At 48.8% G+C, this 27,139-nt stretch overlaps 1 protein-coding gene across 2 annotated transcripts in view; it reads left to right on the top strand.

Moving 5' to 3' along the window:
* tmem184ba (transmembrane protein 184ba) overlaps positions 1-27,139 on the top strand; it is a 96,842-nt gene that overhangs the window by 68,876 nt on the left and 827 nt on the right. For both annotated transcript variants that reach the window (XM_060849369.1, XM_060849370.1), the window contains exon 8: positions 14,121-14,315. In XM_060849369.1, coding sequence (XP_060705352.1) covers positions 14,121-14,315 — 195 coding nt within the window. The remainder of the gene's footprint in view (positions 1-14,120; positions 14,316-27,139) is intronic.

Genomic DNA, 27,139 nt, shown 5'->3' with positions numbered 1-27,139 from the left:
GCCCCCACTCCAGCCCCTGCTCTTTGGAACAAGCTATCAGTGTTAAAGCTCATTCACCCTTTCACTCTGAAACGTGCTGAATTGATCTCGCTATTTCAGGACATCCCAAATATACCAATTAGGTGCAGAAGTAAGAAACTTGGCCTTCAAAGCTGGCCCTGCCATTCAATAAGATCATAGAATCCTACAGTGTGGAAACAGGCAATTTAGCCCATCGAGTCCACACTGGCACAGCACACCTATCCCTCCCCCCACCCCATCCTAACTCTGTAAAACTATATTTCCCATGCCTTACCCACCCAATCTGCACATCCCTGAACACTATGGGGCAATTTAACATGGCCAATCCACCTAACCTACACATCTTCAGCCTATGGAGAAAGTGAGGACTGCAGATGCTGGGGATCAGAGTCAGAAAATGTGGTGCTGGAAAAGCACAGCCAATCAGGTAGCATCTTAAGAACAGGAGAGTTAACCTTTTCGAGCATGCGCTCCCTCATCTTCAGACTCTCGGAGAAAACCCACGCAGACACAGGGAGAACTTGCAAACTCCACGCAGACAGTGGCCGGAGGCTGGAATTGAACCTGGGTCCCTGGCACTGTGAGGCGGCAGTGCTGATGACTGAGCCACCGTGCCATCTATAAACAGAGCCCATAGGCCAGTTTGCAGGCCTGATGAATTTCTCCTTCGCACGTGAATCTTTCATTCCCTCCTCTGTCTACCTATTTTTGCCTTTAAAATAGTCAGTGATCCCGTGTCCATCACCTTCTGGGGCAGAGGGTTCCAAAGATGCACACCACTGAGAGAAACCATTTCCTCCTCCATTCCATCCTGAAAGTGCTACCCCTAATTTTAAAACAATACCCCCTTAGCTCTCGACTGACCCACAGGAGAGGGCATGCGATGCCCTGATGGTATTAATGCATCCAGTCCAGTCACCCTTCCTCAGGCTCCGATGTCTAGGAATTCGAAACGCAAACTCTGCCTTCTCTCTCCACAGATGCTGCCCCACCTGCTGAGTTTCTCCAGCAATTTATCTGATTTCTAACATCTGCTGCGTTTCATTTTAAATTAGTTAAACCAGTCGAAAAGTTGGCTCTTGCTTTCCTTTTTTTAAAAAAAACAAACCCCTGAAAGTTAAAAATGTTTTGCCTTGCGTGTTCTATCTCTGGGGGTGTGGCCATGTTTAATCGTTGAAATGGGATCACAATGGGGGGGAGGGAATGGGTTTTTCAGGCATTGAAAAAGTGCTGCTGTACTCAACTATCAAACCTCTGAGAGAACTTACAGAAGGATGGGGTGGCACGGTGGCTCAATGGTTAGCACCACTGCCTCACAGCACTAGGGAACTGGGTTCGATTCCAACCTTTGGTGACTGTCTTCTCTCCTGTGTCTGCGCGGGTTTCCTCCGGGTGCTCCAGTTTCATCCCACAGTCCAAAGATGTGTGGGTTAGGTGGACTGGCCGTGCTAAATTGTGCAGGCTAAGTGAGTTAGCCATGGGCAATGCAGGGTTACAGGTGAGTCTGGGTGGGATGCTCTTTAGAGGGTCAGTATGAATTCGATGGGTCAAATAGCCTGCTTCAACACTGTGGGGATTCTGTGATCAAAAGTTAAAGACACATTTTTAAAACAAATTTACTTGAGCATCAGAGAGTGAAGGTGGAAGAGGCCATTGAGCCCATTGTGCCTGTATAAGAATGTGCTCTTTCAGAATAGCTTTACAATCAATAAATCTCTCGATCCTCAGCTTTGACACTTCCCCACAGCTCTGGAAACAACTTCCCTTCAAATATTTAACCCATGCTTATTTTAAAAGATCCTATCTGATTTGCTTCCACAACCCTTTCAGACATTGCATAACACATCGCAACAAAGTGATATGATTAAAGGATCTGTTCTGGGACCATTGCTGATTGTCATTTTTATAAATGACCTGGAGGAGGGGCTAGAATGTTGGGTGAGCAAGTTTGCGGATGATACGAAAGTCGGTTGAGTTGTTGACGGTGAGGAAGGATGTGGCAGGTTACAGCCGGATATAGATAAGCTGCAGAGCTGGGCAGAAAGGTGGCAAATGGAGTTCAATGTAGGTAAGTGTGAAGTGATTCACTTTGGTAAGAGTAACAAGAAGATGGAGTACTGGGCTAATGGTCGGATACTTGGTAGTGTGGATGAGCAGAGGGATCTTGGTGTCCATGTACACAGATCTCTGAAAGTTGCCACCCAGGTAAATAGTGCTGTGAAGAAGGCATATGGTGTACTGGTGTTTATTGGTAGAGGAATTGAGTTCCGGAGTCCTGAGGTCATGTTGCAGTTATATAAGACCCTGGTGCGGCTGCATCTGCAGTATTGTGTGCAGTTTTGGTCGCCATACTATAGGAAGGATGTGGAGGCACTGGAACGGGTGCAGAGGAGGTTTACCAGGATGTTGCCTGGTATGGTAGGAAGATCGTATGAGGAAAGGCTGAGGCACTTGGGGCTGTTTTCATTGGAGAAAAGAAGGTTTAGGTGTGACTTGATAGAGGTGTACAAGATGATTAGGGTTGACAATGAGAACCTTTTCCACGTATGGAGTCAGCTATTACGAGGGGACAAAACTTTAAATTAAGGGGAGGCTGGTATAGGACAGATGTTGGGGGGAGATTCTTTACTCAGCGAGTCGTGAGTTCATGGAATGCCCTGCCAGTAGCAGTGGTGGACTCTCCCTCTTTATGGGCATTTAAACGTGCATTGGATAAGCGTATGGAGGATAGTGGGCTTGTGTAGGTTAGGTGGGCTTGGGTCGGCGCAACATTGAGGGCCAAAGGGCCTGAACTGCGCTGTATTTTTCTATGTTCTATATTCTAAAACTAAACTGCTTTTTTATTCCCCTCGATGGCGTCTTCCATCAATAATCTGAAATATGAATTGTTGCCAATTCACCTTAAACAAGATTCAACATCAAACAGACTTGTTCATTCTTCCGCCTGTATCCAATGTTTTTTATTGTTTGTTCGTTCACGAGATGAGGGCATCACTGACCAGGTTAGCATTTACTACCCATCCCTAATTGCCCAGAGGGCAGTTAAGAGTCAACCGCATTGCTGTGGGTCTAGCGTCGCACGTAGGCCAGACTGGGTAAGGATGGCAGATTTCCTTCCCTGAAGAACATTCGCAAAATCCCATCCAGTTCACGGCAATGGGCAATATCAAATCTCAAGGCAAAGTACTGTGGCTGCTGGAAATCTGAAACAAACCCAGGGAAATGCTGGAGAAACTCAGCACGTCGGGCAGCATCCAAAGGGAGAGAAACAGAATTAATGTTTTGAGTCCGGTCTGACTCTCTGTCAGAACATGGCCAGATTTTTATTGAATTCAAATGTCAACTTCTGCCACAATGGGATTTGAACCCGTGAACATCGGCAGTTCTGGAGGGGGATGAGGGTGTTGCTGACGAGGCCAACATTTATTGCCCAGAGAGCAGTTAAGAGTCAACCATATTGCTGTAGTTCTTTTTTAAAATAGAATCATCACAATGTGCAAACAGGCCATTCGGCCCAACGAGTCCACACCAATCCCCTGAAAAGCATCCCATCCAGAACCATTCCTGCTACCCATCCCTGTAACCCTGCGTTTCCCATGGCTAATGCACCTAGCCTCTGCATCCCTGGTCACTGACCAGTTTAGCATTGCTAGGACTCTGGGTTAACAGTCCAGTGCTAATTGTGTGTGTGTGGTGCAGAGTAGCCATCTGTACTGATGTCTAATCCCTTACGTCACTTCTGCCCCCCACCGACCTCGCAGCCTCCGCAATCATCGCCCAAACAACAGCCTCCACGATCGCCAGGAAGACCATCGCCGACGGATTCGCGACCCCCTTGGCTATTGGGAATAACAAGGTTTCTTTCGTCGCCACAGCCACTTCCGCCCCCAGTGACATCACTAACCTGCATGACCACCATGTCGCATGTGTCTGCGCCCCCACGCCAATCTCCGTCACCACACGTAACCCCGCCCCCACGCTGATCTCCATCACCACGCCCAACACCGTCACCACTCCTAACCCCGCCCCCACGCCGATCTCCTTCACCACGCACAACACTGTCACCACGCCTAACCCCGCCCCCACGCCAATCTCCGTCACCACATGTAACCCCGCCCCCACGCCGATCTCCATCACCACGCCCAACACCGTCACCACGCCTAACCCCACCCCCATGCCGATCTCCGTCGCCACTCCTAACCCCGCCTCCATGCCAATCTCCATCCCCGCCCCTGCGCCTAACCCCACCCCCACTCCCAGCTCCAGCCCCACAGCAGGTCCTAGCTCCCAGCCCTGCCATGTTTTCACCATCCCTCCAGACCTCCCCCTCTCTGAGGATGAAAGATCAGTCCTCAGTAGAGGCCTCACCTTCATTCCCCTACGCTCTCGGATTAACGAATTCAACAAGCGGCGAGACATCGAACAATTCTTCCGCCGCCTTCGCCTCCGTGCCTACTTTTTCAACCAAGACTCTCGCCCACCTTCTGACGACCCCTTCTCCCGCCTCCAACACACCCCATCCACCTGGACACCCCGTGCTGGCCTCTTACCCGCCCTCGATCTCTTCATAGCCAACTGCCGCCGCGACATTAACCGCCTCAACTTCTCCACCCCTCTCACCCACTCCAACCTCCCACCCTTGGAACGTGCAGCCCTCCACTCCCTCCACTCCAACCCCAACCTCACCATCAAACCGGCAGACAAGGGAGGCGCGGTAGTAGTTTGCCGCACCGACATTTACACCTCTGAGGCTAAACGCCAGCTCGCAAACACCTCCTCCTACTGCCCCCTTGACCATGACCCCACCTCCCACCACCAAACCATCATCTCCCAGACCATCTATAACCTCATCACCTCAGGGGATCTCCCATCCACCGCCTCCAATCTCATAGTCCCACAACCCCGCACCGCCCGTTTCTACCTCCTGCCCAAAATCCACAAACCTGACTGCCCCGGCCGACCCATTGTCTCAGCCTGCTCCTGCCCCACCGAACTCATGTCAGCATACCTCGACACAGTCCTGTTCCCCTTAGTCCAAGAACTCCCCACCTACGTTCGGGACACCACCCACGCCCTCCACCTCCTCCATGATTTTCGCTTCCCGGTCCCCAACACCTTATCTTCACCATGGACATCCAGTCCCTGTACACCTCCATCCCCCATCACGAAGGATTCGAAGCCCTCCGCTTCTTCCTTTCCCACCGTACCACCCAGTACCCTTCTGCTGACACCCTCCTTCGACTGACTGAACTGGTCCTCACCCTGAACAATTCTCTTTCCAATCCTCCCACTTCCTCCAAACCTAAGGAGTTGCCATGGGCACCCGCATGGGCCCCAGCTATGCCTGTCTCTTCATAGGATATGTGGAACAGTCCATCTTCCGCAACTACACTGGCATCACCCCCCACCTTTACCTCCGCTACATCGATGACTGTATTGGCGCTGCTTCGTGCTCCCACGAGGAGGTTGAACAGTTCATCCACTTTACCAACACCTTCCACCCGACCTCAAATTCACCTGGACTCTCTCAGACTCCTCCCTCCCCTTCCTAGACCTTTCCATTTCTATCTCGGGCGACCGAATCAATACAGACATTTACTATAAACCGACTGACTCCCACAGCTACCTATACTACACCTCCTCCCACCCTGTCCCTTGTAAAAACACCATCCCATATTCCCAATTCCTTCGTCTCCGCCACATCTGCTCTCAGGAGGATCAGTTCCAATACCGTACAGCCCAGATGGCCTCCTTCTTCAAGGACCGCAGTTTCCCCCCAGACGTGATCAACGATGCCCTCCACCGCATCTCCTCCACTTCCTGCTCCTCCGCCCTTGAGCCCCGCCCCTCCAACTGCCACCAGGACAGGACCCCACTGGTTCTCACCTACCACCCCACCAACCTCCGTATACAGCGTATCATCCGCCGTCATTTCTGCCACCTTCAAACAGACCCCACCACCAGGGATATATTTCCTTCCCCTCCCCTATCAGCGTTCCGAAAAGACCACTCCCTCCGTGACTCCCTCGTCAGGTCCACACCCCCCACCAACCCAACCTCCACTCCCGGCACCTTCCCCTGCAACCGCAAGAAATGCAAAACTTGCGCCCACACCTCCTCCCTTACTTCTCTCCAAGGCCCCAAGTGATCCTTCCATATCCGCCACAAATTCACCTGCACCTCCACACACATCATCTATTGCATCCGCTGCACCCGATGTGGCCTCCTCTATATTAGGGAGACAGGCCGCCTACTTGCGGAACGTTTCAGAGAACACCTCTGGGACACCCGGACCAACCAACCCAACCAGACCGTGGCTCAACATTTTAACTCCCCCTCCCTCTCCACCAAGGACATGCAGGTCCTTGGACTCTTCCATCGCCAGACCATAACAACACAATGGTTGGAGGAAGAGTGCCTTATCTTCTGCCTAGGAACCCTCCAACCACAAGGGATGAACTCCGATTTCTCCAGTTTCCTCATTTCCCCTCCCCCCACCTTGTCTCAGTCAAATCCCTCGAACTCAGCACCGCCCTCCCAACCTGCAATCTTCTTCCTGACCTAACCGCCCCCACCCCACTCCGGCCTATCACCCTCACCTTGACCTCCTTCCACCTATCGCCCCTCCCCCAAGTCCCTCCTCCCTATCTTTTATCTTAGCCTGCTAGACACACTTTCCTCATTCCTGAAGAAGGGCTTATGCCCGAAATGTCGAATCTCCTGCTCCTTGGATGCTGCCTGACCTGCTGCGCTTTTCCAGCAACACATTTTCATCTCTACTGATGAACAGTAATCGTAGTATGAACAGTCCCCACAGAATATTAAAGAGCTAAAGGTGAAATGAGACTCTCGAGCTGCTCTTGAAAGGCAGGAAAAATAGTGACTCTTTTTAAGAGATACGAGATAGACACAATCCTTAAAATACCCTGGTTCTGTCAGCCACCTCCAAAAGGAAATGTGTGCTGGAATTAACAAAAAAGGACAGCATTGAGACATTACAATCCCTCCTTTATAAACCTCTTCAATGCAAATAGTTGAGAATTGAATGAGGTCAATCTGACAATATGCCCGTGTTTTTTGATAACATATGTAGAGTGTAGGAGACCTTTCATTTTGATTCTTGTAAGTTAAGGCCACTTACATTTTTATAACGCTTTGCGATGCAGAGATGTTTACAGTGGTGCAGCTTTTAAATTAGTTTATATCTGCAGCAATTATGATTGATTGCTGGCTTTATTAATATTGTCATTACATTTCGGCCCATTCACCCTGATGATTTTTCAGTAAAATTGTTTAACTCGCCCTCTCTTGCCTGTCCTGTGTTTCTGTAGAACTGACTGATTTTAGACTGCAGGACTCACAATGTGAGGCTAAGAGCACCCTCTGCTGATGGGAAAGTGCATCGTCACAGACCCGAGACTCCATTTTGGGAATATATGTACTTCATTGGTGTGATTTGGCAAATGATACCGACTAGCAGGCCATTCGGGCCATCTAAACGTAACGTCCGTGCACCCCCAAAGCTTTGTCTTTGCTACAATGCTGTTTCACCAGCACAGTGACCTTTTTAATGATGTACCATTGTCAGCAAGGTATTTGACTTCACAATGCTTCACTGTTATGGCCAGTTGGTGGCGCAATAGCTCCACTGGGAAAGTAAATCAGAGACCCAGCCTCATGCCATGGAGACCCAGGTTCAAATCTCCCCCACGACAGTCTGGCAGAATTTAAATTTAATTGTAAAACTAGTTTTCGTAATGGTGACCATCATTTTTTTTTAAAAAAAATCATTCGCGGATGGTGACATCGCTGGCCAGAGCTGCATTTATAGCCCACCCCTAATTGCCCAGGGGGCAGTTGAAGAGTCAACTGCAGTGTGTGACTCCAGACCCATAGCATAGACCAGACCGATTTCCTTCCCTAAAGAGCATTCGTGAACCAAATGGATGTTTTCCCGGCAGTGGATTTATGGTCATCGATATACCCTTAATTCCAGATTTTAAAACAATTGATTCCAAACAATGTTCCCTCTCCAGGATACCTGCACCAATCAACCACACTGCCCCATGGCCCAACATTTCAATTCCCCCTCCCACTCTGCCAAGGACATGGAGGTCCTGGGCCTCCCTCACCACCAGACGCCTGGAGGAAGAACGCCTCATCTTCCACCTCGGAACACTTCAACCCCAGGGCATCAATGTGGACTTCAACAGTTTCCTCATTTCCCCTTCCCCCACCTCGCCCTAGTTCCAAACTTCCAGCTCAGCACTGTCCCCATGACTTGTCCGACCTGCCTATCTCCTTTTCCACATTTCCACTCCACCCTCTCCTCCCTGACCTATCACCTTCATCCCCTCCCCCACTCACCCATTGTACTCTATGCTACTCTCTCCCCACCCCCACCCTCCTCTAGTTTATCTCTCCACGCTTCTGGCTCTCTGCCTTTATTCCTGATGCAGGGCTTTTGCCCGAAACGTCGATTTCACTGCTCCTTGGATGCTGCCTGAACTGCTGTGCTCTTCCAGCACCACTGATCCAGAATCTGGTTTCCAGCATCTGCAGTCATTGTTTTTACCTTGTCAGTAACACTCTACCTTTCCCAATAAAGGAACAAGATATTTATATCTACTTCTTGAAAATGGTTCCATGTAACTGTTGGATGAGCCTGCTCAATTGGCACTACACCCATAAGCATCCCGTCCCTCCAATACTGATGCTCAGGAACAGCAGTGTGTACTATCTACAAGATGTGTTGCAGAAATTCACCAAATATCCTTAGACAGCACCTTCCAAACCCATGACCACTTCCATCCAGAAGGACAAGGGCAGCAGATACATGGGAACACCACTGCAAGTTCCCCTCCAAGCCACTCTCCATCCTGACTTGGAAATATATCGCCGTTCCCTCACTGTTGCTGGGTCAAAATCCTGGAATTGCCTCCCTATTGGCATTGTGGGTCTACCTCAGCAGGTGGACTGGAGCGATTCTCACCCCCACCTTCTCAAAGGCAACGAGGGATGGGCAATAAACGTTGGGCCAGCCAGCGGCACCCACGTCTCACAAAAGAATAAGTATAAAACTAAAATAGATGTCAGTGTTTGCCACATCCTCTCTGACGTGTACTTCCAAACCTGTGAATACATCATCAATGATGGACAACTTCCCGGTCCACCTTACGTCCTCCCATCATCATCTGATGTCTGCCAAACCCCCTATCACCTGTCCTTAAGGTCTTGTGATTATTGGCCGCATTCCAACACGGATTATTATGTCCCTTCCTAGACATTTGCCAGCTGCATTGTAAACTTGCTGATGACTAAATGACTTTTCAAATTCGGTCATACAATTTGCATCCCATGCTCACCTTCATACTGCAGAATAAAAAGAATGTTAATATTCTAACCAATTGTTAGAACATTTGCCATATCAGCTCTAATATAAAGTAACTTATAAAGTTATACATAGTTAAACCTAATGCTGATCGACGGTTCTGTGACAAAGTCAACAATTTCGGGAGTAGCTTCTCTCTTACCCGACTTGTTTATTCTCTTGAGGTTGTAGTGACCCTGTTTCAAAATTGTTTCTGCCCCCCCACCCACTACATTATTTCTCTCTGTACTCTTACGAGGTTATCTTGTTTATACCTTTTTTAAAATTTTTTTAAACTTGCTGACAGAAAAAAGTTTCTTCAAGGGTGTCTCTGCATGCAAGACTAACCATCTTCAGAAATTTAATCCCCCAATATTTAATAACTTTACATTTCTATTCTTGTATGAATATGTGTCCACCATATGATGTGTAATTATAAGTATTTTGAAAGCCTCAACTCAGATAAGGCTAGCTTTCTGTTTCTATTTCATAGAAGAATCAGAATTCTCAAATCAGATAGTTTTCATCTGAGCTGCTTTACTGTATATGTTCTAGTCCCATCTTGCTGAGACTCTGAGGCATTTTGTTATCTGACTGTGAAAGTTTGAGCTATATGGAATGCTGCATCAGCTAACATTTCCTCCAATTGTCTGTGTCAGTTCAAAAGTAAATCTGCAATAGCCCACTCTGTCATATTCAGCCATAGGCAACCTTTCCCAATTTCCAAGAAACGCCTTTGGATTTTTGCAGATAGTAATTGATCTTCAATAGTAATTGAAGTTGTCCCATCTTCATTTCCCTTGCTCCCCAGTCCAGAGGTGTGCAAGATAATGAGGGACTGTCGTAGACAAGACACTGTACAGGTTTATGTGGGTTAGGGAGTCAAGAACATGGGAACCATCTTAATATAAAGGTCCAATCATCTCAAACTGAAACATTGCATACAATTCTGGTCTCCTTCCTACAGGAAGGATGTTGAGAAACTTGAAAGGGTTCAGAAAAGATTTACAAGGGTGTTACTGGGGTTGAAGGGTTTGAACTGCAGGGAGAGGCTAAATAGACTGGGGCTGTTATCCCTGAAGCGTCGGAGGCTGAGGGATGACCTCATAGAGGTTTGTAAAATCATGAGGGGCATGGATAGGATAAATAGACAAAGTCTTTTCCCTGGGGTGGGGGAGTCCAGAAACTAGAGGGCATAGGTTTAGGGTGAGAGGGGAAAGATATAAAAGAGACCTGAGGGGCAACATTTTCACACAGAGGGTGGTGCATGTATGGGATGAGCTGCAAGAGGAAGTGGTGGAGGCTGGTACAATTACAACATTTAAAATGCTTCTAGATGGATATATGAATAGGAAGGGTTTGGAGGGAGATGAGCCAAGTGCTGGCAAATAGGACTAGATTAGGTTGGGATATCTGGTCAGCATGGACAAGTTGGACCAAAGGGTCTGTTTCCATGCTGTACAACTCTATGATTCTAAGGAGATATCTCTTCACCTTCAGGATAGTGAGTCTTTGGATTCCTCTACCCCAGGAGACCGATCATTGAATGTATTTAAGACTTGAGATTTTTTTTAGGTTTAGTCATAGAGTCATACAACACGAAAACGCATCCTTCGGTCCAACTGTCCAAGTTCCCCAAGCTAAACTCCTCCCATTTGCCTGCATTTGGCCCATATCTTTCTTAAACCTGTCCAAATGTCTCTTAAATGTTGTAACTGTACCTGCAACCACCGCTTTTTTTGGAAATTCATTCCGCATATGAACCATCCTCTGTGTGAAAATGATGCCCCTCAGGTCCCTTTTAAATCTTTGGAACAGACAACATCGAACTGCATGGCACTGGAACAGGCTCTTCAACTCACAATGCTGTGCCAATCATGACACTAAATTAAACTAATCCCTTCTGTCTGCCCTTGGTCCATATCCCCCTGTCCCTTGTATATTCATGTGCTTAGCTAAAAATCCTTTAAGCGTCCATATCATATCTGCCTCCACCCCCACCCCTGGCAGCACGTTCCAGACTCCTATCATTCTATGTAAAAACATTCTGCCCCTTACATCTATCTCCTTTAAACTTTCATGCTCTCATCTTAAATGCGTGCCCCCTAGTTTTAGATATTTCTGACCATCAACCCTATCTATGCATCTCATAATTTTATAGACTTCTATCAAGTCTCCCCTCAGCCTCTGCTGCTCCAGAGAAAACAACCGAGTTTTTCTAGCCTCTCCTTTTAGCTGATACCCTCTAATCCAGGCAGCATCCTGATAAACCTCTTCTGCGCACTCTTTAAAGCCTTCCTGTAATGTGGTGACCAGAATTGAATGCAATCCTCTTAAGTGTGGCCTAACCAAAGCTGCAACGTGACATCCTGACTCTTGTACTCAATGTTGTGGTTCTGTTCGCCGAGCTGGAAGTTTTTGTTGCAAACGTTTTGTCCCCTGGCTAGGCGACATCATCAATGCTTTGGAGCCTCCTGCGAAGCGCTTCTTTGATGTTTCTTCTGTTCGCCGAGCTGGAAGTTTTTGTTGCAAACGTTTCGTCCCCTGGCTAGGCGACATCATCAGTGCTTTGGAGCCTCCTGCGAAGCGCTTCACAAACCTTGAACTTGTACTCAATTCCCAACCATTAAAGGCGAGCATGCTATATGCCTCCTTTACTACCCTCTCTACCTGCATGGCCACTTTCAGGGAGCTATGGATTTGAGCCCTAAGATCCCTCTGTATATCAAAGCTGTTCAAGTTCCTGTCATTAACTGCATCCTTTACATAACATGTGACCTCCCAAAGTGCAGCACCTCACACTTGTCTGGATTAAACTCCATCTGCCATTTCTCCACCCATATCTGCAACTGTTCTATATCCTGCTCTATCCTTTCACAACACCTTCTACACTCAGGATTCCTGATGAAGGGCTTATGCCCTAAACGTCGAATTTCCTATTCCTTGGATGCTGCCTGACCTGCTGTGCTTTAACCAGCAACACATTTTCAACTGTGATCTCCAGCATCTGCAGACCTCATTTTTTACATCGATTTAGACCCTATCTACCTTCCCTTGGGGGGGAACAAATCGGAAATTACATTACCCACCTTAAGAAACCAACACCTATAAATAGAGAGGTGGGACATGTCCCCAGCGCTTCACCAGAGACTCTCGCTGATGATGTTACCTAGTCATGGTGACGAAATGTCTGAAAACAAACCTTCCAGCTCAGCGAGCTAACTTACATACTTATCATCAACCTGACCTACAAATCTTCTCAAAAATCGCTAACCTTCTACACTATCCACTACGACATTAATCTTTGTATCATCTGCAAACTTACTAACCCACTCATCTACATTTTCATCCAAGTCATTTGTATATGTCACAAACAGCAGAGGTCCCAGTATGTATCCCTGCAGAACACCACTAGTCATGGACCTCCAGCCTGAGCAACACCCTTCCACCACTACCCTCTGCCTTCTATGGGCAAGCTAGTCCCGAATTCAAACGGCCACATCACCGTGGATCCCATGCATCTTTAATCTTCTGGATGCGTTGACCATGAGGGACCTTGTCGAAAGCCTTGTAAACCACATCCACTGCTCCACCCTCATCGATCAACTTGGTCATCTCCTCAAGAAATTCAATCAAGTTAGTAAGACCTGAGTGGCCATGTGCAAAACCATGCTGACTGTCCCTAATTCGGCCATGCTTTCCCAAATATGCGTGAACCCTATTCCTAAGAATCCTCTCCAATAACTTCCCAACCACCAATGTGAGACTTGCCAGTCTATAATTTCCAAGATTGTCCCTATTTCCCATCTTGAACAGAGGAACAGCATGAGCTACTTGCCAGTCCTTCAGTGACTGACGAAGATACAAAGATCTTGGTCAAGACCCCAGCAATCTCCTCTCTTGCCTCTCTCAATAACCTGGGGTAGATACTACTATACCCTGAGGACTTTATCCACCTCAATGCTCTTCAAGAGACCCAACACTACTTTGGAGTTTGATCCCACAATGCCCAGCACAACTCTCACTATATTCCATATCCTTCTCCTGGGTGAATACCGACGGAAAGTACTCATTTGGATCTCACTCACAGCCTCTACCTCCAGGTATAAGTTCCATCCTTTATCCTTATCCTTCTCACCTTAAGGTCTTGAGTTTTGAGCTCCCCTACCCTGGGGAAAAGACCTTGGCAGTTCACCTCATCCATGCCCCTCTTTAGAGAGTTTCTAAATCTTTATAAAGTCACCCCTCAGCCTCTGACACTCCAGTGAAAAAAATCCCAGCCTATATTGGTACGAGTTTGGAATGAGCTGCCAGAGGAAGTGGTGGAGGCTGGTGCGATTATGACATTTAAAAGCCATCCAGATGGGTACGTGAATAGGAAGGGTTTAGAAAGATAGGGGCTAAGTACTGGCAAATGGGACTAGGTCAGATTGGGATGTTTGATCAGCACAGTCAAGTTGGACTGAAGACTCTATCTCTATGCTGTACAGTTTTAACAGCCTCTCCTTATAACTCAAACCCTTTAATCCCCAACTCGAGGGATACAGGGAGTGGAAGGAGAAGTAGCGGCCAATGATAGTGTTGGATCATAGAACATTTTCAAGGGGTCTGCTCTTATTTCCTGTGATTTGGTGATGGCTGCGTTGAGGGAGAGATGTTCTTTGGGCACATTGTGTATTTCTTAGGCTCTTATTTTTGTTTTTGGGTTGCTGTTGCTGTTTTCTTGCAGGGATGCTGCTGGCCATTCTGGAGAAGTGTGGGGCCATTCCCAAAATCGACTCGCCAGAGATCTACGTGGGTGAAGGCACCGTCGCTGCGGGATACCAGAACTTCATCATTTGCGTCGAGATGTTCTTTGCGGCCATTGCACTGCGCTATGCGTTCACATACAAAGTTTATGCGGACAAGCGAGTTGACTCACAAGGTAAAATCAGAGAATCTGCTAACTGTGTTCTTGGGGTGGGGGAACATATTATAGCAGGATAGAAATAATTGAATGAAACAGTTGATTACAAAATGCCAGAGGTAGGTAGGAAGAAACAAACTAACTCCTCAGTCAGTCCCTTGTAATTTCCATATCAGCAAATGTCTAACTCAGTTTTCCTTCAATAACTTTGGAAACAGCTGTTGTGGAGGCTTAAATGACCCTGTATCTCCCTCCCAGATGCCCCCTTTATTGTCACAGCAAGGAAATGATGGGCCATTGAGGCTTTAAACGACCGACAAGGGAGTAAACCCGGCGCCTTGCGTCCCTGTGAGGAACTCCTTTTCAGAATGGAATTTGCTTTCGGACACATCTCTTTGTTGAACATGAGATCCAGCCGCTCCCCTGTCTCGCCGACTGCCTCTCTCTCGGCCCTCTCTCCCCCTGGTGCCCACGTTCTCTGTCTCTCTCTCTCACCCTTGCTCCTTTGCTCCTTTTCCCTCTCCACTCCCGACTCCTCACTCCCTCTCCACTCCCGACTCCTCACTCCCTCTCCACTCCCGACTCCTCACTCCCTCTCCACTCCCGACTCCTCACTCCCTCTCCGCTCCCGACTCCTCACTCCCTCTCCACTCCCGACTCCTCACTCCCTCTCCACTCCCGACTCCTCACTCCCTCTCCGCTCCCAACTCCTCACTCCCTCTCCACTCCCGACTCCTCACTCCCTCTCCGCTCCCGACTCCTCACTCCCTCTCCATTCTCGTCTCCTCACTCCCTCTCCACTCCCGTCTCCTCACTCCCTCTCCGCTCCCAACTCCTCACTCCCTCTCCACTCCCGACTCCTCACTCCCTCTCCGCTCCCGACTCCTCACTCCCTCTCCATTCTCGTCTCCTCACTCCCTCTCCACTCCTGTCTCCTCACTCCCTCTCCACTCCCGACTCCTCGCTCCCTCTTCCCTGCCATTTCCTCCCACTCTCTACCTGCATCTCCTAACTCCCTCTCCCCATCATCTCTTAATTCACTCACCATCCCCCACCCCGCTGTCTCCTCACTCCCTCTCCCCTACAATCTCCTAACTCCCTCTCCCCCACCATCTACTCGCTCCCCTCTTCCCACCATCTCCTCAATCCCTCTACCCCCACGTCTCCTTACTCCCTCTCCCTGCCATCTCACTCCCTCTACCCCCACCATATCCTCACTCCCTCATCCCCCCGTCTCCTCACTCCCTCTCTCCCCATCTCCCTCGCTCCCTCTCCACCCCCCCCCCCCCCCCCCCCCCCCCCCCCCCCCCCCATCTCTCTCACCCCAACCTGTCTCATGTGGCTACACAAGATTACACAGAGATCAAATGTCCTCCTTTCTTCCAGCTCCATCGCTGACTCGCCTGAAACCTGAAAGATGGCTCTAACTGACTAGTATTGCCCTGAAGCATTAATGCATTTGCTCACCTCAGATGCACCCCAAACTGTTGAGCATTTCCGGCATTTTCTGTTTTTTGGTTAAACCCTGAGGCATCATGGGAATGGCCACATTTTAATTAATACTATATTTGCTGCAACGCAAATGTATACGCTGAGTTATGGAGTCATAGAGATGTACAGCACAGAAACAGACCCTTTGGTTCAACTCATCCACGCTGACCAGATATCCCAACCCAATCTAGACCCATTTGGCAGCACTTGGCCCATATCCCTCCAAACCCTTCCTATTCATATACCCATCCAGATGCTCTTATGTGTTGTAATTGTACCAGCCCCCACCACTTCCTCTAGCAGCTCATTCCATACACGTACCACCCTTAGGTCCCTTTTATATCTTTTCCCTCTCATCCTAAACCTATGCCCTCTACTTCTGGACTCCCTCACCCCAGGGAAAATACCTTAGCCCCTCGTGATTGTATCAACCTTTATAAGGTCACCCCTCACCTTTCAGCCTCTTCCTCAGAGTTCAATCCTCCCTGTAGCTCAACATCCTTGTAAACCTTTCCTGAACCCTCTCAAGTTTCACAACATCCTTCCGATAGGAAGGAGACCAGAATTGCATGCAATTATGAATCCTATCTCTCATAACTTTTTCCAACACCTTAACCCACAACCGAAGTAAGGCTCACTGGCCTATAATTACCAGGGCTGTCTCTACTCCCCTTCTTAAACAAAGGAACAACATTTGCTATCCTCTAGTCTTCTGGCACTACTCCTGTCGACAATGTTGACATAAAGATTGAAGCCAAAGGCTCTGCAAACTCCTCCCAGAGAATCCGAGGATAAATCCCAAGCAGCCCAGGGTTCTTATCTATTTTCAGATCTTCCAAAACTGCTAAAACCTCCTCAATCCCATCTAACCTTGTAGCCTGTATCTCCGTATTCTCATTAACATTGCCCTTTTCCAATGTGAATACTGACAAAAAATATTCATTAAGTGCTTCCCCTATGTCTTTACATTCCACACACACAACTTTTCACACTATCTTTCAGTGGCCCTAATCTTACTCTAGTCATTCTTTTATTTTGGATATATCTGTACAAGGCCTTAGGGTTTTCCTTGATCCTATCCACCAACCTCATGTCCCCTCCTGGCTCTTCTTAGCCCTCTCTTTAGATCTTTTCTGGCTAACTTATAACACTCCAGCCCCTATCTGAGCCTTCACGCCTCCTCCTCACATCAGCCTCCTTCTTCCTTTTGACAAGAGCTTCAACTTCTTTAATAAACCATTAATCCTTCTCTCGACAACTACCTCCCTGACGATAGGTATATACTTGTCAAGAACCCACCGTATCTATTCCTTGAACAAGCTCCACATTTCAATTGGAGTTTCAGTTTCCTTCCCCATCCTATGCATCTTAAATCTTGCCCAATCGCATCATAATTGCCTTTTCCCCAGTTATACCTGTCTCCCTGCGGTACATACCTATCACTGCCCATTGCTATTGTAACCATAACCGAATTGTGGTCACGATCACCAAAGTGCTGACCTACCTCCAAATCTAACACCTGGCCAGGTTCATTCCCCAGTACCTAATTCAATATGGCATCACCCCTTGTTGGCCTGTCTACATACTGTACCCCCTGTACACATTGAACAAAAACGGACCCATCTAAACTATAGAGTTCCCAGTCAATACTGGGGAGGTTAAACTAGGGAAATAAAAGCACTGTATGATCAGTTTTATTTTGTGTCTGATATGAGCAGCAGGTAGTGTTTGTGTGGGTGTGGAGTGTCGGGGGGTTCCTTCTCATTCATTCTTTTTTTTTCTCCTTCTCTCACTCTGCACCCACCCCTCTCCCTCCTTTCTGTCTCTCACTCTCTTTCTCTGTCTCCTGCTTCTGCCAATCTCTCCCCGTGGATAGTCCTGGCATATGGGCCCTACGGTAGGCTGAACTTACCTTTCTTCTTGTTAGTCTGTAATTGCTGAATTTGATCCTTGCCCTGTGAATGTACCGTGTTCTTGCTTTGTCCGTTGGAGGGGGTATCGCGAGAGATGTGCATTTATGTGGCGCCTTTCAGTACCCGAGGGCATTCCACAGCTTGCGAATGCTGATGAAGTTTTCTTTTGCATTGCGCATAACGCAGGGAGTGCTGCACAGCAGGCTCTTACTAACAACTAAGGGCGATATCATCTTGTTTTTTGGTGGTACCCATCGAGAGTTAATATTGGCCAGGGCACTGAGGGTGGCACCAACACCTCCACATCCTACACCATCTTGTCGCTGTCCAATACAGTAGAAGGGGTCCTGACTGTAACATCTCATCTGGAAGTATCAGTGGGCGCAGCACTCCCTCCTGTACGGCGCAAGGATGGCACTGTTTTAGACTGTCTTTAACAGCGGGTCAGCGACTCAGATTAACGGGAGGCAGTAGCTGAGAGGTATGATCGCTGAACTGTTCATCCAGAGACGTGGGTAATGATCTCAGGACCTGCGTTCAAATCCTGCTGATTGCCCTTGGGAAGGTGATGCTGAGATTTTATGTTTCTGGGGGGTTTAGGTACAATCCCTGTACTGTTGGGGTGGGGGGAATATTCCAGGAGTTTTGGTTCATTTTGGCAGGGTCAGGGGAGAGTGAAATTTGGAATTAAGACTCTAATAATGATCATGAGTCCAACGCCGACTATCAGGAAAAGCCCATCTGTTTTACTTTCGCGAGGGAGGCACTCTGTTATCCTAGGCAAAAGTGGGTACTGCAGATGCTGGAGATTAGAATTAGTGAGTTTTGAGATTTGTAGCTCAGCTTGACGTTCTGGATGTAGGTTTGCTCGCTGAGCTGGAAGGTTCACTTTCAGATGTTTCGTCACCATATGGGGTTCGTCTGGAGGCTCAGAAGACGTTACCTAGCATGGTGACGAAACGTCTGAAGATGAACCTTCCAGCTCAGTGAGCAAACCTACATCGAGATTAGAGTGGTGCTGGAAAAACACAGTCGGCCAGGCGGCATCCAAGGAGCAGGAAAATTAATGTTTCGGGCAAAAACCCTTCATCAGTCATCCTTACCTGGCCTGTATATGTGACTCCAGACTCTCAGCAATATGGCTGACTCTCAACTGTCCTCCGGGGTGATTCAGGATGGGTAATAAATGCAGGCCTAGCCAGCAATTGCACTCATTATGCAAATGAATCAAAAAGCAAAAATTGAATAGCTTGCTCAAAGTTTGGAATGTGGCACTGGAAAAGCACTGCAAGTCAGGCAGCATCCGAGGAGAGGGAGAGTCGACGTTTCGGGCATAAGCGCTTCATCAGGAACATCGTACACCCGAAACATCGACTCTCCTGCTCCTCGGATGCTGCCTGACCTGTTGTGTTTTTCCAGCACCACACACTCGACTCTGATCTCCGGCATCTGCAGTCCTCACTTTCTTGAGCTTATCAAGTCTCCCAAGGGAAGAATTCCATTTGGTGGTGGGGAGCTGGAATTGACTGAGTTGTGTTAAGGTTAGGGTGTGCCACCAGTATTGGGAAACAGAATCGATTCTTAACTCTCCCCTGATCGCCAGTTTTGATCTGTTCCATTTGATACCATATGTGAATTGGGGAAAATGTTCCTCATGTTTCCGTTTTTGAGTGGGACGTCAGGAGAAATATCACTGGTAATATTCGAGCACGTTACTGAGCATCTGCTCCCACTATCTCTTGCTTTTTCCATTTGAGCTTCAGGTCTTGACTCCAGGAAACTCTCACCTGAGACCTGAAACCAAGGCCAGTTTGGCTTCTCTGTGATGGATAGTAATGGTCCCCACAGCCACTGTTTTGATGAGGGACCGGAATGTTCTAACCAGCATCGTCACCAACATTCAAGCCCTTGACAGGCTTCAAAAACACCTCATCAGCTCGTCTTGTTTCCTTACTGCTTGTGGGATCTTGCTGTGTGCAGACTTGCGCACTCCCCGGCCCCCCCCCCACCCACAGAGTGATTGAGGAGCAGGGGTGGTGGGGAGGGATAGAGAGCGGAATGTGGAACTCCTGAAACTGTCACACTTACTGGCACTAATTTTGCAATCTCCTGTGGAGAAGTCTAAAATAGGAGATGTGCAAATTGTGCAACTCTCTGGAAACCACAACAAGGAGCCTGTTGGGAGGGGGGGGGGGAGGGGTGCATTTGGACATGAGTTACTTTATTTTACCCAAGCAACCATTGTCTTTTCGAAAGAATGTCTAACAAAAAAAGCCAGGTGTGCTCAACACCTTCTTAACCATCCTGTCTGCATGTGACGCAAACTTCAAGGAATTATGTACCTGGTGATCTTAGATTAAGATAAATGCTTGGCGCAACATTGTAGGCCGAAGGGCCTGTACTGTTGTGGATGTAGGTTTGCTTGCTGAGCTGGAAGGTTTATTTTCAGGCGTTTTGTCACCATTCTAGGTAACATCCTCAGTGAGCCTTCACATGAAGGAGGCTCACTGAAGATGTTACCTAGTATGGTGACGAAACATCTGAAAATAAACCTTCCAGCTCATCGAGCAAACCTGCATCCAGAACCTCAACCTGAGCTACAAATCTTCTCAAAACTCACTGGCCTGTACTTGCTGTACTGTTATATGAACCCCTTGGTATCTCTGTTCTACAACACTATCCACGGCCCTACTGCCAATTGTAGTAGTCATGAGATGTCATGTTAAGGTTGTGCAGGATGTTGATTAGATTAGATTCCCTACAGTGTGGAAACAGGCTCTTGGCCCAACAAGTCCACACCGACCCTCCGAAGAGTAACCCACCCAGACCCATTCCCATTCCCCTACATATGCCCCTGATTAATGCACCTAACACTATGGGGCAATTTACATGGCCTATTCACCTGGCCTGCATATCTACTGGGATGTTGGTGAGGCCACTTCTGGAGTACCGTTTCCAGTTCTGGTCGCCTTGTTGTAGGAAGGATATTATTAAACTGGAGAGGGTTCACAAGGGATTTATCGGGATGTTGCCAGGAACGGAGGGTTTGTGTTATAGGGATAGGGTGGGACTTTCTTCACTGGAGCATCGGAGGCTTAAAAAGTCATGAGGGGTGTAAATGGCAGGTTTTTTTTCCCCAGGATGGGGGATTTCAACACTAGGGGCATATTTTTAAGGTGAGGGGGGGAAGATTTAAAAAGGACTATATGGGGCAGTTTTATTTTTACTTGGAGAGTGGTTTGTGTGTGGATTGAACTTCCTGAGAAAGTGGTGGATATGGGTACATTTACAATGTTTAAGAAAACTTTAGATGAGTACATGAGAAAGAAATGTTTGGAGGGAAATGGGCCAAATGCAGGCAGGTGGGACTGGTTTAGTTTGGGGTTACGGTCGGCATGGATGGACTGAAGGGTCTGCTTCCTTGCTGGAGGACTCTGTAAAGATTTATGAGATGGAAAGTTGGCATTTCTGAGACAGATTAGTCAAATTCAGATTTCTGTGGTTGCATCTAATGTGGTTGACTCATAACTCCCCTCTGATATGCCCTTGCAAACTGCTCAGGTCAGTTAGGGAAGTGAAACAGAGCCAGCGACACCCACATTTTGATGAAAGAGTAAATGTAATTAAAAAATGGTAATTTGTTCATCCAAGTCCAGTCTTTTCCCCCTTCTCCCAACCCCAATCACTCCTTAACCCATATACTCCAGTCACCACTTCCTACCCGACACAAACCCAGTCACACCCCTTCCTTAAATCACCCCCCCCACACACATACACACAAACCCAGTCACTCCCCTTCCCTAAACCACTCCCCCCACATACACATGCAAACCCAATCACTTCCCTTCCCATAACCACTGCCCCCCCCCCCCCCCCACACACACAAACGCAGTCACTCCCCTTCCCTGGACCAACCACAACCCCCCACACACACAAACACAGTCACTCCCATTCTCAAACCATTCCCCCCCCCACACACACACACACGCGCATGCACACACACACACACACACACACACACACACACACACACACACACACACACACACACACACACACACACAAGCCCAGTCACTCCCCTTCCCTGAACCACCCCCCACCCCCACACACACACCCAGTCACTCCCCTTCCCTAAACCACTCCCCCACACACACACACACACACACACACACACACACACACACACACACCCCAACCCAGTCACTCCCCTTCCCTAAAGCAACCCCCCCCCCCCATACACACACACAAACCCAGTCACTCCCCTTCCCTAAACAACACTGCAGAAAAATGTGTTGCTGGAAAAGCGCGGCAGGTCAGGCAGCATCCAAGGAGCAGGCGAATCAGTGTTTCTGGCATAAGCCCTTCTCCAGGAATCTCAATCTCTCTCTCTCTCTCACACACACACTCACACACTCTCTCTCACACACACTCACACTCACACTCACACAAATAAACACACACACAAACCCAGTCACTCCCGTTCTCTAAACCACCCCACACGCGCGTGCGCACACGCGCACAGACGCGATCATACACATACACACGTGTGTGCACACATACACTGACAAACACACACACACACACACCCTTGTGCACACATACACTGACAAACGCACACACACACACACCCGTGTGCACACATACACTGACAAACGCACGCGCACACGCACACACACACACACACGTGCACACACACACTGACAAACACACACACACACCCGTGTGCACACATACACTGACAAACGCGCGAACACACACACACGTGTGCACACATACACTGACAAACGCACACGCACACAGTCACTCCCCTTCCCTAAACCACCCCGGGCAATCCTTATGCCCGAAACATCGATTCTCCTGCTCCTTTGATGTTGCCTGACCTGCTGTGCTTTTCCAGCATCACATTTTTCAGCTGTGATCTCCAGCATCTGCAGTCCTCACTTTCTCCTAAACAACACCCCCCCCACAAACACACACACACACACACACACACACACACACACACCCAGACCCAGTCACTCCCCTTCCCTAAAGCAGCCCCCCACACAGTCACATGCACACACAAACCCAGTCACTCCCGTTCTCTAAACCACCCCACACGCACACAGACGCGATCATACACATGCACACGTGTGTGCACACATACACTGACAAACGCACGCGCACACACACACGTGTGCACACATACACTGACAAACACACACACACCCGTGTGCACACATACACTGACAAACACACACACACCCGTGTGCACACATACACTGACAAACGCACACGCGCACACACACACCCGTGTGCACACATACACTGACAAACGCGCACGCGCACACACACACACACACACACACACGTGTGCACACATACACTGACAAACGCACACGCACACAGTCACTCCCCTTCCCTAAACCACCCCTGGGCAATCCCTGAAGAAGGGCTTATGCCCGAAACATCGATTCTCCTGCTCCTTTGATGCTGCCTGACCTGCTGTGCTTTTCCAGCATCACATTTTTCAGCTGTGATCTCCAGCATCTGCAGTCCTCACTTTCTCCTAAACAACACCCCCCCCCCACAAACACACACACACAATCCCAGTCACTTCCCTTCCCTTACCCACCCCACGCACACACACAGCCACACAGACACAAACACCCCCCCACACACACACAAACCCAGTCACTCCCCTTCCCTAAACCAGCCCCCCCCAACACAGACACAAACCCTGTAACTCCCCTTCCCTAAACAACACCCCTACACACACGTGCACACACAAACCCAGGCACTCCCCTCCCCTAAACCACTGCGCGCGCGTGCACACACACACAGCCAATCACTCCCCTTCCCTAAACAACCCCCCCGCACACACACACAAACCCAGTCACTCCCCTTCCCTAAAGCAACCCCACCCCCACACACACGCACACACGAACCCCGTTACTGCCCTTCCCGAAACCACCCCCACCACACACACACACCCAAACCCAGTCACTCCCCTTCCCTAAACCATCCCCTCCCCTTCCCTAAACCATCCCCTCTCACACACACACACACACACACACACACACACACACACACACACACACACACACACACACAAATGCAGTCAGTCCCCTTCCTTAAACCATTTCCAACCCCACACATGCATACACACACAAATCCAGTCACTCCCCTCCCTAAACAACACCCCCCCCCCCCCCACACACGCACAAACCCAGTCACTCCCCTCCCTAAACAACACCCCGCCCCCCCCCCACACACACACACACACCCAGTCTCTCCCCTTTCCTAAACAACACCCCTGAAAAATGTGTTGCTGGAAAAGCGCAGCAGGTCAGGCAGCATCCAAGGAGCAGGAGAATCGATGTATCCGGCATAAACCCTTCACCAGGAATCTTTCTCACACGCACGCACACCCCCACACCCCCCCCCCCCCACACACACACACAAACCCAGACACTCCCCTTCCCTAAACCACCCCACATGCACGCACACACAGACACAGATACACACACGCGTGCGCACACACACAAAGCCAGTCACTCCCTTTCCCTCCGCCCACTCAAACCCCCAAGCATTCTTTGAGCCCCACCCAGAAAACTCAACATTTCCTTCGCTCTCCCACCCCCCCCCCCAACCTCCCCTTTTACCTCCTTCCCCAAAAGACCCCAGTCACACCACACTCAAAACAAAAAGAAATCCCAATCACTCCCTCTCCATCCTTCTACCCCCACCTCCAAACAATCCCTACCCCCTTCAAAACCAAAGTCCCCTGGTCTGGTTGGATACAGCAGCCATATCCTGAGCTGTCCCAAAAGGTGGTCTGTCTGTCTGTCCCTCACCCTTTCCTGCCCCAAGTCAGGGTCTCCCTCTGGGTGTCTGCCGGTCCCCCCGAAGTACACCCTGGGGCCAAGTGACTCCCTCCCCCACTGCCATCTGCTCCAATCACACGCTGAGGATCATTGTTAGCAAACGGTCAGCCAGCAGCTCCCGAAGGGGCGAGCAACTCCATCGACGGTCCTTCCAGGTGTACTGACCTGTCGTGTGGATGTGTGACCTGCACACAGAGTGTGCCCGCCCTCTCGGGCTGTGAACTCCACAGAGTTGGGGGAGGTGGAGGGCGCTCATTCAGAAGCCTGGTGCCAACTGTACCCCTTGGGTAGGGTCATCCCGAGCCCGAGAATATTTCCTCATCAAAGAAGAAATTGGTGGCTCAGTGGTTAGCACTGCTGCCTCTCAGCGCCAGGGTTCTGGGTTCGATTCCAGCCTCGGGCAAGTGTCCATGTGGAGTTTGCACATTGTTACTATGAGTTTCCTCCGGGTACTCCAGTTTCCTCCCACAATCCAAAGATATGCATGGTAGGCAAATTCGCCATGCTAAATTGCCCATAGTGTTCAGGGATGTATAGGTTAGGTGCATTAGACAGGAGTAAATGTAGAGTAATAGGAGAGGGGAATGGGTCTGGGTGGGTTACTCCGGAGGGCTGACGTGGACTTGTTGGGCCGAAGGGCCTGTTTCCACACTGTAGGGATTCTATTCTGTTAAATCAACCTCACTACTGTGAGTCTAGTGTCATATGTTGGCCACACCAAGTAAATCTGAATGTTTTCTTTCCTTTAAAGGGCATTATTGATTGTTGGGAAAAAGTCCCATCTGGTTTCGTGGTCATCATTATTCCACATTCTTTACTGAATTCAAATTGCACCATCTGCCATGGCAGGTTTTGAACCTGGGTTCCCAGAACATCAGCTACGTTGTTGGATTAATAGTCTAGCCATTGCCCTCCCACACGGGCTTGAAACGTCAACTCTGTGTGTCTCTCCACCGATGCTGAGTTTCTCCTGCAATTCCTCTTTTTATTATGAGGATGGACATGTTGGTCAACTCATAGCAGAAGTCTGGGGGCAGATGATGTGAAAGTGAACTGGAGATCAGAGCGGAGAGTACGGTGCTGGAGAAGCACATCCGAGGAGCAGGAGAATCGACGTTTGGGGCATAAACACAGTAATGAGATGTGAGGTGCAATCTCCAGGATTTGGTTCAGTCGCAACTAGCAACACTGTGCAGGTTTAGGAAAGCACTTTGCGCCATCCCCCAGGGATCTGCCAATCTCTTATGGGCTAACAGTTAAGTTTGGCCTGGGGGGGGTTGGTTCAGCTTTTAGTGCCCCGTCCCTAGTTGCCCCTTGAGAGGGTGAGGGTGAGCTGCTTCCTTGAACAGCTGCAGTCCACCTACTGTGCGTTGACCCACAATGCCCTTAGGGAGGGAATTCCAGAATTTTGACTCCGTGACAGTGAAGGATATATTTCCAAATCAGGATGGTGAGTGACTTGGAGGGGAACGTGCAGGGGGTCTGTTCCCATATATCTGCTACCCTTGTTGGAATTGGTTGTAGGTTTGGAATTTGCTTTCTAATGATCTTTGTTGAATGCATGGCTGAAGAGTTGGTGTAGGAGGGAGGACTTTAGACTGTCCTGGATCACCGGGACTGTTTCTGAGGAAGGGTCTCCTGCACCTGAAGTGGAACTGGACTAACATCCTTGCAGGAGGTCCATGTGCCAAGTAGTGGGATTATAAAATGACAAAGTGTGGAAAAGACCCTTCGGTCCAACTTGTCTGTGCTGATTAGACATCCCGGTCTGACCTAGTCCCATTTGCCAGCACTTGTCCCATATCCTTCTAAACCCTTCCTATTCATGTACCCATCCAGATGCCTTTTAAATGCTGTAATTGTACCAACCTCCACCACTTCCTCTGGCAGCTCGTTCCATGTACACACCACTTGGTTCCCTTTAATTTGCCCCTTGGGTCCCTTTAAATTGAATTGAATTGAATTTATTGTCACGTGTACTGAGGCAGAGTGAAAAGCTTTGTCTTGCGAGCAATACAGGCCGATCACAGAGTTAAGTAGCATAGATAAGTAAATAGGTAAACAGCAGCAAAAACAAAAACACAGGGACAGGCGAGTCCATTCAGTATTCTAACAACAATAGGGTGGAAACTGTTTCAAAACCGGCTGGTGTGTGTGTTCAGGCTTCTGTACCTTCTCCCTGAAGGTAGAGGTTTTAGAAAAACATTGCCAGTGTGGGAACATAGAACATAGAACATAGAACATAGAAGGATACAGCGCAGTACAGGCCCTTCGGCCCTCGATGTTGCGCCGACCGAATTCTACCTAACCTATACTAGCCCAATAACTTCCAAATGCCTATCCAATGCCCGCTTAAATGACCATAAAGAAGGAGAGAGAATGATCTTTGAGAATGCTGGTGGCCTTTCCTTGACAGCGGGCCTGGTAGATGGATTCTATAGATGGGAGGTTGGCCTTTGTGATTGTCCAGGCTGAGTTCACCACTCTCTGTAACCGTCTCCCATCTTGAATGGTACAGTTGCCACACCGGGTACCAACTGTCCCATTTTAAATCTGGGAGACGGAGCAAAGT

Source organism: Hemiscyllium ocellatum, chromosome 33 (assembly GCF_020745735.1).
Source record: "Hemiscyllium ocellatum isolate sHemOce1 chromosome 33, sHemOce1.pat.X.cur, whole genome shotgun sequence".
In the NCBI taxonomy this organism is placed as follows: domain Eukaryota; kingdom Metazoa; phylum Chordata; class Chondrichthyes; order Orectolobiformes; family Hemiscylliidae; genus Hemiscyllium; species Hemiscyllium ocellatum.
The sequence above is the reverse complement of the archived record's forward strand: the minus strand, read 5'-3'. Positions and strand labels throughout refer to the sequence as shown.